This window comes from Eretmochelys imbricata, chromosome 3, assembly GCF_965152235.1.
Source record: "Eretmochelys imbricata isolate rEreImb1 chromosome 3, rEreImb1.hap1, whole genome shotgun sequence".
Lineage (NCBI taxonomy): Eukaryota > Metazoa > Chordata > Testudines > Cheloniidae > Eretmochelys > Eretmochelys imbricata.
Genome location: NC_135574.1, coordinates 31,707,382 through 31,719,841, shown reverse-complemented (window position 1 = coordinate 31,719,841; position 12,460 = coordinate 31,707,382). Strand labels below are relative to the sequence as shown.

The 12,460-nt window shown below is 41.4% G+C and overlaps 1 protein-coding gene across 1 annotated transcript in view; it reads left to right on the top strand.

Moving 5' to 3' along the window:
• Positions 1–22: 22 nt before the first annotated feature.
• CPSF3 (cleavage and polyadenylation specific factor 3) overlaps positions 23–12,460 on the top strand; it is a 55,708-nt gene continuing 43,270 nt past the window's right edge. Inside the window, exons 1-4 of the mRNA XM_077812546.1 lie at positions 23–158; positions 6,631–6,694; positions 7,396–7,493; positions 10,550–10,678. Coding sequence (XP_077668672.1) covers positions 88–158; positions 6,631–6,694; positions 7,396–7,493; positions 10,550–10,678 — 362 coding nt within the window. The 5' untranslated portion in view covers positions 23–87. The remainder of the gene's footprint in view (positions 159–6,630; positions 6,695–7,395; positions 7,494–10,549; positions 10,679–12,460) is intronic.

Below are 12,460 nucleotides of genomic sequence, written 5' to 3'. Positions count from 1 at the left end.
AGTCGAGGCCGGGTGGGGGGGAGGGGCGAGGGAGCCCCCGAGTCGCCGGTTGTTCGGCATCGCTGCGCTCGCTCCTCCCTTTCCGGGATGTCGGCGAAGAGAAAAGCCGAGGCCATGATCCCGGCCGAGGAGAGCGACCAGCTGCTCATCCGGCCCCTGTGAGTGACGGCGGGCGGCGGAGCAGCAGGGGGCTGGGGGGCCGGCGGGGGAGGGGCAGCGGCAGCAGGGAGCTGGGGCGCTTGGGGGCCAGTGGGAAGCTGGGGCACTGAAGTCCTTTCACACATAACCTGCACCAACATGGTGTGGCAGGCCTTAAGTTTGTGGCACCGCATTAGTGTCACGTTAATGTGTCTGTCACTCTGTGTGGAGTGACTGTCAGAAAAGGGGGCAGACCCCTTCCTCTCCCCCCCTCGCCCCCATTGGTGGTGTGTTCTCCAATTAGTTTTCTCCAAGCCAGTGACAAATGTGAACTCCTTCATCACTCTATCGGTCTTACCGTAGTAGCATCACAGACATTCCCCTTAAACTCTCCAGTCTATCTTGCCACCCAGACAAACTGGACTTAGTGAGAAAATGGTTACTTATGCCAAACATCACATCACATGTCGGTTGCTTCCAGTCCCAAGAGACCAGTCACTTTCTCCAGGTCACTTAGTATCCTAGACCTTACACAAAGGACTAGGTTGGTAGCCCATTCTATAGTGAACTAACTAAAGGTTTATTAGTTAAGAAAAGGAAATGAGAGTTATTAAGAGGTTAAAATAGGTAAAATATATTAACAGATGAGTCACAGTTTGTAATTCCAAATGGTGGCAGTGATGTAATAAACTGCCAGTTTACCAAAAGTCTTTTCAGGGTTCCCATATTGTCTCTGGGGATCTCTGGTTTGCGTCTGGTATACTTCCCTGGAAGAGTCCAAACAGTCCAGAGATATAGGTTCTTTTCTTGAGTACATACTTAAAGCTTCTTCTCACAGAAAACAAGCTGACAAGGTCACTACCCGCGTGGGCTTTTCCTTTGATCACAGAGAGTAAGGAATGCATTTTGAGTCTTTAAGCTCCAGTCATCACACACAATGACCACTTGCTTTGAAATTAACACTTTTCTGATAAAATTCTTCATTTGTGTTCCACAAGGCTTCTTTCTCGTTTGATGGGTTATTTAGTTACAGGGGTATACGCACTGTAAATGATTGCTACTACACTATAGCATGATACAGCTAAGTGAAAACAACGCACATAACATTCCATTCGTTTTTATGAAGTTTAAACACCAAGTACATTCTTTAACAAAATCACTCTGAGCTATATTAATACACAAGTGAATTGGCTTGGGGCTCTGGCATGAGCTGGCACCTGGTTTGTCAGTGTCACAGTGTCTCCTTCATAATCTAGACTCCCAGGTGTTTCACTGCACAGATCCACTGAAATGTAACCATCGCTAAGGCTCCGTGTTTGTCACGGAAGTCACAGATTCTACGGCCTCCGTGACTTCTGCAGGAGCCTGGTGCGGCTGGCCCAGGAGCTGCCTGAGCAGCTCAGGCAGCCCTGGGCCTGTCACACTAGCTGCTGCTGGGGCAGTCTTGGGTCACCCCACCCCCCAGCAGCAGCAGTTTGGGTGTCTGTGGGGGGGTCTCAGGGCTGGGGATTGGGGTGTGGGGTGGTGCTTATCTGGGGGGAGCTCCCTGGAAGGGGGATAGGAACCCCTTCCTAGCTCTGCGTGCTGCCTCTGCCTGCAGGCACCACCCCCACAGCTCCCATTGGCTGCAGTTCCCAGCCAATGGGAGCTGCAGAACTGGGGCTTGGGGTGGAGCAGAGGCAGCACGTGGAGCTAAGAGCTGGGTAGGGAGCTGTCTATGACTTTGACTAAAAATACTCATGACTAAAACATAGCCTTAACTCTCACTGGTGTGTGAGCGCAGCAGCTACGCAAATACCATGCTGTCCAGCGGTTGGGGGCTGGGGAAAAGAGAGATTGAGGTAAGACTGTTGTATCAGACACAAGTTTAAAGAATCCATGACTCTTTTTAAAGTCCATGTAGAGGAGACAGCACCACTGTTTTTAAGGTCTCCTGTAAAAAGCCCACACACTGACTTCTGATCATGATGGTCCCTTCTGGCCTTATGGTCTGAGTCTGTGAACTTGTATGGGATTCACTTTTGAGGCTGATCCTGAGTGCTTCCTTGGAGACTCTTGCACCTTCAGGTGCCATTGTCTTCCTCACATTGGATCCTTTCTGTTTCAGATAAAAGACTTGTGTGCATAGTGTCAGGATTTTAAACTGGTGGCAAGGAGTCCTAAGTGTTTTGCACTGGTTGCTTAGACTTAGAAGACATCCCCTGCATATAATTTAGTCAGTATAGTATTTTTATTATGCTAATAAAATGTTTTCAATATATTATAAAATTAAATATGAGAATAAAAATAGAAATGATATAACTAAAGGAAAAGGCTGCAATATCAGTTTGGTGAGATTCTTGTCCATTTAAGTGTAATAGGTCTGTGCAATGGATTTGTAATAAGATTCAAGTATGGATTAGATTTGATATAGCCCTTTGTGAGGTATTTTTTTAAACTTTTATAAAGCACAGCTTTCTTTCTTTATGCTTTATACATTTTGCTTTGAGCAATGCCAGAACATTTGAAGATGGGCAGTTGAACACCAACTGTGTATACTCTAAGGCCTTTTTTACACTACAAAGTTTTGTTGACAAAAGGCAGTTTTTGTCGACAAAACCGTGGAGGTGTATACATTATAATGCTCCTCCTGCTGACAAAACTCTCCTGCTTTGTCAACAAAATAAAACCACCTCGATGAAAGGTGTAGTGCTTTTTGCTGCAAAGTTAGAGCAACAGAGCATTAGTGTAGACACTGCATTTGTTATGTCGCCCTAAGTGGCCTCCAGGAGATATCCCACAATGCTCACCGTGACCGCTCTGCGCACTGTTTTGAACTTCGCTTCCCTGCATCCAGCTGCACACGTATGTGCCCCATCCCTTTCAAAGCCCTAGGAAGTTTTGAAATTCCTCAGCCTGGAGAGCTCACATAGCTACTGCCCAGCTGAGCATTGCTGGCTTCCCACAGCAAACACATTCCTGCCTGGACTATAGGGGTGGGGGTGGATCTCCTTCCTCTGTGGGAGAACTCTGAGGGAGTCACAGAATCAAAACATTAATGCAGAATCCTGCTCTCCCCAGGACTAGAACCAGAGCAGCAGGCAGGGGGCAACGGGGGAAAGACTGCTGTGCTGTGCAGAGTCGGGGAGGGAGAAGCGGGCTGATGTTGGGGTGTCCCTCTCCCCCCACCAGTGTACTGTTCTCCTCTGGGGTGGGGAGACAGGGGGATGCCAGCTGTCTGTGCACCAGCTTCTGCCTCAGGACTGGTTGCTTCTGGCTGCTGTCTGAACTTGGGCTTTGTCTACACTGGAACCTGAATGACAAAACTTTTGTCATTCAGAGGTGTAAAAAAACCACACCCCTGAACGACAAAAGTTTTGCCAACGAAAAGCGCTGATGTGAACAGTGTTTTGTCACAGGAGAGCTCTACTACCGACAAAGCTACTGCCGCTCGTTGGGGGTGGAAGTTTTTTGTCGGTGGGAGAGCTCTCTCTTGCCAACAAACAGCAGCTACACTGCATGCCTTTTAGCAGCACAGCTGTGTCACTAAAAGGTGCGTAGTGTTGACATAGCCTTAGAGTCGGCGTGCAGACACTCACTCTCCCCAGCACAGTCTGTCTCTCTCACATATACACACTCCTCCCCATGCACTCTCTGACACACTCCCCTAACACACACTCTGTCTGACTGTCTGTTGCTCTCTCATACTCTTCCCCCACCTCCGACCTTCTGTGGGCTTGTGTTAGTGTTCAGCAATGTCATTTTGGTCATATTACCAAGTGTGACTTTAATAAGTGTTTAAAATGTGTTACTTTTCAGGCACACACAGCAATCATTAAAAGATTCATAGCATGGTGCAAACAAACAATGTGAGGCTCAACACACTGCAGCAACACACATTACTGTAGCTTAGTGTTAATATGCTGCTTCAAAACATCCCTCAGCCAAATAGCACCCCCATTGGGCTCCTCTTATAGCCTTGTCTTCATAATGAAGGATCCGTACTTTCTGACAGAGATGGCTGGGTTGCAGGTTACCAGAGCAGTTGAAAAGCAGCTAGCAATCTAGTAGGATACCCATGGAACGATTGGATTGCGAAACCCCTTATCATGTGATGCTGCACCTGCCTCCATGAGGCACTGCAAACCCTTCCCAGTTGGGTATTTCTGTTATCCATATAAACATCTGATCCCTTTAATCTTGCCTTTGGATAAGTGATTTCTACAGTGGTGTAACTGGATGACTTTAGATACATCAGGAAACCAGTGTATACTTTGTTTAGGCTCCCCCTTTGTAATGACTACATTAATATTGACACTTTAGTTTCTTTAGTAATAAATGAAGAAACAGAAAAAATGTTAGATAAATAATTCAAAACTTTTATTCTGTCTCCTAGCATTGCATGCTGAAAGCTTCAAAATACCGTAATTTAAATGGCCTTTCGTAGTAAGGGAGTTGGGGCTGAGGTAACAGTAGAGAAGGAGCAGAGGGATAGGTTCCTCACCCCTACATGGTACTGTTGTCACCTGATTGTACTGAATTTAGTGGAGCATAAGGAGCTGTGGTCTCTGTTGCATCACCCTCTGAGAAGCTTGATGCTAATATCTTTCTTTATCAGTTTCTTTCTTCTTACTTGGCATCTATCAATTTTTATGCTCTGGAGGCTTGACCTATGCCACCAAATTGCAAAGCTGAACTTGAGAGTAGATAAGTTAGGTCACTGCTAAATGACCCAAACTATATTTACTCATTTATCAGAACAAAGCATATGAATTATTAAAGCATGTGTGTTTACTAGTGTGGTGAACAAAATCTTTTGGAAATGAGTTAGCTTTCAAAACAGATGTTCTCAGCCCAGTCCTTTTTTGTCACAGATGAAAGCATTGCACATCGTTAGGGAAGTAAAATCGTAGCTGTGCAGGAAAAGAGGAAGTATTACTAACACACAGAGCCCTTTATCTTGGAATTTTCAAAGGCACCTCTCGCCACAATATCAAGCGTTTCAAAATTTTAAATTGCTTTTTACTAGAGTAAGCCTGTGTCAAGGGCTGATATATTAGTACAAATTATACTGAAATAGAAATGTCTCAGCCCATCAGAATGCAGGGAGGCTGTATAGCTGTGGATACTTAATGTTTAATTCCCACCACATTATGCAGTTCACTGCACTATGTTGTTTCATAGAGTTTAAGGCCAGAGGAGATCATCTAGTGTGGCCTGGATATCACAGATCACTAATTTTTAGCCAGATACCTCTATATTAAGGCCAAGATTTTGTTTTGGGTGTGAGATTTGTAGAATGACTGAATGGTTATTTCTTCCCCATACAGTATGAAAATCTTTGACTGACCACCATTAGCCAATCAGAGTACTGGTATTTGCATAATTGCACAAGTTCTTTCTTATTTTCCTTGCTGTGAATATGCAAAACGTGAATCTGCTTGGGCTGTTGTAATTCCTGTCTTTGGGTTGGTTTCCTATTCAGAATTTTCAGGTTGCTTGTCATCAACAAATATACGACCTCTGTTCTTTACTTTTCTGACAGAAACAGAAAATCTCCCTGTTCATGTGAATCTGAAGGGGGAGCGTGGGGAAGAACAGCACACCAAAAGCAAGGAGATGAGGGCTGATACTCCACTGAAAGGGAGAGTGGCTTTAAAACATGGTTTAAATCCCTGGATTCATTTTCCTCCTTTCTCTGATTTTTACCCCCTTTCTTTTATACAGATCACTGAGACTCATGTTTCTATAATAATGGCCATGCATATGAGTATTCATTGGCTTTTTTATGTTAGGGGAGTCCTGTCTTTCCTTCCCTGACATAAAAACCTATTGCAGTTACTGAGGACAAGCACCTTACTTATCTGTAGGGAAGAAACTGAATGGCAGTGCGGAAAAGAGATAGTAAAAGGAAAAGCAAAAAAAGCTTAATTATTTGAAAACAATGTACCTTAGGGTGGTTTGACAATTGGTTTTGCTTTTTGTGTTTTTTCTCCTTTCACTGAAAATTTTGTGTCTAATAAAAAAAATCAGTATAATAACTTGCGGGCATTTCCTGTTAACTCTGAAATAATTCCGTGCTGGACTAATAGTATCTGATACCTTAAGTTCATTCAGTCTAGGAAACAGTTGTTATATTATAAATAGAAAGCACTGTCAAGTTATCAAAATATTTCAGGGGTCAGTTTGCTTTAAGCATGTAGATTGCTTTAGCCCATGTCTACAACAAGCATTCACTTGCCATCCTAGAGAAAAGATACTAGTCCTTTCCCAAATTTATGTCTTCTGTGCTTTAGTCATGGACAGGATTTCAGTTTCATTGAATGAAATGTCACTGTTCAGTTTAAATAGTGATTGGCCTATCATTCTACATTTGGATTGTTAAACAATAGAATGGTGAGTTCTGCAAATAGGCATCTAAATGCACTTAAAACAGGGTTGTAGTTAACTGTATGTAGATAGGGTGGGTGGTTTTTTGTTTCTGCTAACTTTGTCATGGATTTCCTTTCACAGAGGTGCTGGGCAAGAAGTAGGAAGATCATGCATTATTCTGGAGTTTAAAGGAAGAAAAATAATGGTAATTATTTGTATACACCTGAATTACCAGGATCTGTTGTAAAAAGCTATTGTGTGTTAAATCCAAGTTCCTCACAAAAGTCTGGTATCAATGACTGTCTTTCCCTAAACAGGCAAAGTCTCTGGTTCTCAAGAGCAATGTTACCTAGAGGATGTGATGTTATATGAGATTTTAATTTAGTAACAAAAGATGTATATAAATCCTGAGAGAAAATTCCGGTATCTATTTATGTGTAAGTGTAGGTGATATGCTCACAATCTACTTTTCAGTGGTGTCCAAGCCTAACCTTTACTTTGTTCACACAGTTGTGTGTGTATGCACAGATGCTCTGTTTGCTTTTCCAGCATTAATGCCTGTGTGCTCAGGTGACAGAATCCACACGTGAAAGGCTGTTTACCCATTCTCTCAACTGTTACTATTGGAAAAGTATGGCTGGAGGCTCGTGTAGGTACAAAATTGCACATGCAAAGGCTTATGTCTGAAAAATATGCTTTCAAAAGGCGTTCAGTTTTCCACTGAAGATAAGTCACCTACACAGATACCGTAGAGGCTAGCTTGGAGTCTAATATATCACAATGTGTCAAAAACTGTGAATAAGCAAAATGAATTTTTCCCACTGACTTGTAACTGTGCCATAAATTTTTGTGTGGTTTTTTATAGGTTTTTAGTAGGAGTTTTCATGGTTTTTCATCACTTTTCAGCTTGATTGTGGAATTCACCCTGGCCTAGAAGGAATGGATGCCCTTCCTTACATTGACTTGATAGATCCTGCTGAGATTGATCTCCTCTTAATCAGTCAGTAAGTTGCATTTAGAACAAGAATTAATGCTTGCTTTGAGTTCTTGCTCTAAGCAGTGTTGACTTCCAACTTTTAAGAAAGGATGGGGGCAGATGTCATCCAGATACTATTGGTGTGATGAAAAGACAGTAGTTCGCAATATTTTTGTAGTGTGAACTGTTGCATAATCTGTTGATTGCATATTGATTATATTACTGATTTAGTTTCCCTGACTAGCAGTCTGAAATTTGGCTGGTTCTTGTCCCAAAATCAGGCTCAGTATTATCAGAATTAGTGTTCAGTTGGGAGCCTTGACATGCACAGTTGCAATACTCTCACTTAGGAAATCACACTATATTTATAATAGTTTTATTAATACAGTTAGCAACTTCACAAACACTCCAACCCAACAAAGCAGTTAGAGATAATACAGAATGAGCTGAGCATCCATAGGCTTACACCATCTCTTGCAAACAACCTGAAGTGTTAGTTATCTTTCTCATCTTTCCCCTCACCATCGTCAGTGGTTGCCATCCTGACATCTCCCCAGGTACAGAAGCCAGGATACAGCTTTTATAATATGTTCTATTGAGACCCCTATGCTTAATGCGTGTTCAATAGGGGTTTCAGTCCCTTTTCCTTATTTGTAGTTCCTCTCCCTACTGATATTGGGGTGCCCTTCTCTCATAGGTTATTAATCTTTTTACATCAAGCTTGTTAGCATATGTCAATTAGTTACCATGGCATTCTTGTGATCAGACATCTGCTGATGTCCCCAACTAAAAATATTCCAAGCTGGTATAAACTAGCATCTTGTGATTACCTATCAGCAGTTTAGTCATTACAGCATTCCATCTTATGATATTTTATGATCTAGGGTTACTGTTGGTTAGCTACTTATGCTAAGGCCTTTTGGGCCTTATGCCTTAATTGGTTTAGCTAAATTTTTGTCTTACAGGCCTTGAGGCCTGCAGGCTTATTGGTTTATTGCCTTAATTTATACCTGTGGCTAACCTAGCAAATACCTATAGGCTACAAAACTATTTCTTAATGTCATAGCCCTCCTCCATGCCCATTGTGACCTCGTGGCCACACCTCCCTTCCTTTTGTGATCACATAAATCACTGTAAAAAGAACAGGAGTACTTGTGGCACCTTAGAGACTAACAAATTTATTAGAACATAAGCTTTCGTGGGCTACAGCCCACTTCATCAGATGCATAATGTCAACTTCAGCAATTGTTTATGTGGAAAAGAAATATTAGGAAAGTATTTACTGTATTTGTAGCTGTCTTTAATGGGCGTTGGATCAGGAGTTGAGAAGGCACCGGTTGACTTAAATGGGTCTTGGATTGGGCTGATAATATGACTTAGCAGCTGGAAACAAGGAGAGCCAGCCCTGTATGACCAGTTAGTTCTCCATGGACCACCAGTGCCCCACAGACCAGAGTCTGAGAAATGCTGATACAGGGGTTACAGAGGCATTCACTCAGATACTTTATGTAATTAAGATTCACTTGTTGTACCTTTATCTCAAAACCACTGTTTTAAAATTAGTATCATTAGTAGGAGTGACCAATTTGTTATCTAGTATGCTACTAAAAACATATTTTAGTGGTTCACGTCTAATCTGTGGTGGCCCCTGTGCCAACTTTGGGGCTACTGCTATTAGCTTTATTCTGTCATCCGTTGTGAGAGTGAGTGAGTGAGTGAGATATTCATTCTCTTACCTGCCATTATCAGTCCTTTTTCTTTAGATGCAAAAAACCCGTAATTGTAAGGTTCTATAATAAAATTTCATCAATAAATGCAGACGTTAAAATGCAAAAGTTAACTTTTCTCTATTCCATTTTAATATATCAATCTTAATATCTTGGAATATACAGAATGCATAATTCAGCCCAGTTAACATTGATGATTAAAACCTAATTTCCTGATTTTTTGTAACATAGCATTAATGTGGTAAATTAGTGAATGGTTTGGCATTTAAAAAAGACTATTGAAATCCTACTCAGAGTAGGTATCAATGGTTCACTGTCAAACTGAGATGTTGCATCTAATGGGGTCCTGCAGGGGTCAGTCCTGGGTCCAGTACTAGTCAATATCTCATGACTTGGATAATGAATTGGAGAGTATGCTTATAAAATTTGCAGATGACACCAAGCTGGGAGGGGTCGCAAGCACTCTGGAGGGCAGGATTAGAATTGAAAACGACCATGACAAAATGGAGGATTGGTCTGAAAGCAACAAGATGGAAATTCAATAAAGACAAGTGCAAAGTACTACACTTAGGAAAGAAAAATCAAATGCAAAATCCCAAATTGGGAATAACTGGCTAGGCAGTAGTACTGCTGAAAAGGGTCTTGGGGATTACAGGGGATCAGAAGTTTAACAGGAGTGATTCAAGTGTGAAAAAGACTAATATTATTCATGGGGTATATTTAATAGGAGTGTTGCATGTTAGAGATGGAAGGTAATTGTCCTGCTGTACTAGGCACTGGTGAGGCCTCAGCTGGAGCACTATGTCCAATTCCTGACATCATACTTTAGGAAAGATGTAGACAAACTGGAAAGAGTCCAGAGGAGAGCAACAAAAATGATAAAAAATTTAGCAAACCTGAGATATGAGGAAAAAACAGACATCTGTAGTCTTGAGAAAAGAAGACTGCGGGAGGGGGGAATCTGATAATAGTCTTCGAATATATTAAGTGCTGTTATAGAAAGAAATGTGATCAATTGTTCTCCATGCCTATGAAGGTAGGACAAAAAGTAACCAGTTTAATCTGCATCAAGGGAGAGTTAGGTTAGATAGTAGGGAAAAAATTCTAACTGTATGGGTAGTTAAATTCTGGAATAGGCTTCCAAGTAAGGTTGTGGAATCCCCATTATTGGAGGCTTTTTAGAACAGATTAGACAAACGACTCTCAGGGATGATCTAGCTTTACTTAGTCCTGCCTCAGTGTAGGGGGCTGGACTTGATGACCTCCCAAGGTCTCTCCCAAACCTACATTTCTATGGTTCTGTGATTTGTATTATGTGATATTAATGTATTAACTGTATTCATTTGTCTATTTTAAGTTTCCATTTGGATCACTGTGGGGCTTTACCATGGTTTCTGCAGAAGACCAGTTTTAAAGGAAGAACATTTATGACTCATGCTACAAAAGCTATTTACAGGTGGCTTCTTTCAGATTACGTCAAGGTTAGGTAAGTTGACACACTGATTGTTTTTATAACTCCCTCCTGAATTATTGCTCCTGTCTGTCCAGTGGGGGAAGAGTGTGGGAAATGATGCAATGACTTGGGGGGCTTTGAATGCACTTTCTTATATCTTATATTTTTAAAAGACCACTGTCAGTTTAACAATCATATGTAAATTTCTTTAAAAGTTCACTTACTTAGGTTACTAATAACATTTAATTTAGAGCATTAAAAATGAAGAAAAATACATCTAATTTACTTTCATTTGTCATGTTTACTTTTTGCATTTCCTGAAGCTCTGATAATGGAAGTAGACAAGTCAATTTCACTTTTAGGTGCTAATGTTGGGCTGCAAACATGAAAAGGGAATTTTGTTTGTTTGTTTTGTTTTAAAAACCCACAAAGATCAAATTGTGGAAACACAAGTTTTTGGAAACATTTCCTTTGGTCTTATAAGATGGTTTGTATCGAACCTCAACTTTTTTTGGTCCAAATTTGAACCTTTAGGCTCCTTTCATGGTTTGAGATTAACAGTGAGCATGGCATTATATTTATTATATTAAATTATACATTTCAAATGTTAACTATATTGGTATTGTGTTCAAGTATATAGGATAGTTTCTTTTGGTCTAACTCCCATTTCCCAAACATATATTACCTGAACTGTGTGTTGGGTGAGTTTATTAGTAGGTAAGTCTATAGTTTATTTTTGCTCTCTTCCAGAGGCATCCATTACCTGAAAGGTCAAACAGTAATTGTCCGTTTGCATTATTGTAATAGTTATTATATAATGTCAAATGTAAACATTAATAGAGATGAGGTTGTGTCCCCGACCAGTATGCAAAATTTTAGGATGCTTTGCATGCATAAACATGTTAAGTGGATGTAGTAGGGGAGTTTGTGGAAGCAAAGTATTTGTTTGCAGAAAACCTTAAGCACCTTCTTGCCTGAAGGAGGTAATATAGCAGTTTTAAAAAATTTGGATTTATCTCTTGGTGGCAAGAAAAGATGGGAAAGAGTTACAAACTTTGGGAAAGTGGTCCTGCAATCCTTGTCTAATACACTCTGAGCCCCACCTTCTGTAGGTACAGCTTGTGAGTCACCTAAGTGGAATACATGTCTGCATCGACTCGAAGAGGAAACTCTTATTTATTGTAACTGTAGTTCTTTGAGAGGTGATGCTGACATGTATTCCACAAAACCACCCTCTGTCCCTTCTGCACTGGAGTTTAGTCTCTGGACATTCAGTACAAAGGAACTCAGGGGTGGGGGTGGCGTCAGGACAGGCACCACTTCAGGTAGCCAGGGAACGGGCTATGGCCACAAGGCATGAACGCCACCCCTGCAGGTACTGCTAAGTAAAATTCTCTGACTCCAGTACCCTGGGTGCACGCACAGTGAAGTGGAATACAAGTCTGCACAACATCTCAAAGAACTACAGTTACTGTAAGTAACAATTTCTTCTGCCTAAGAGGCCACTAAGGGTTTTGTAGCCTGCTCCTTGATCTGTTCCAGGGTGGGAACCTCTGATGATTTGTAGGCTTCCAGAATACAGAGTCTAATCAACCTAATGATGGAGGATTTGGAAGCTCTGAGTCCCTAGCACTTTGAGTGGAAGGACATGAAAAGGGAGCCTGATCTTCTTGTAAAGTCTATATGCTTGAGAGATTTTTTTCTATGGTCTTCTAACATATAAGGAGTGCCAGGCCTTTTCAGTTGGCTGTTGTGGTTTTGGACAAAACAAAGGAAGTATGAGCTCTTAAAGTGTGGAAGGAGGAATTTACCTTA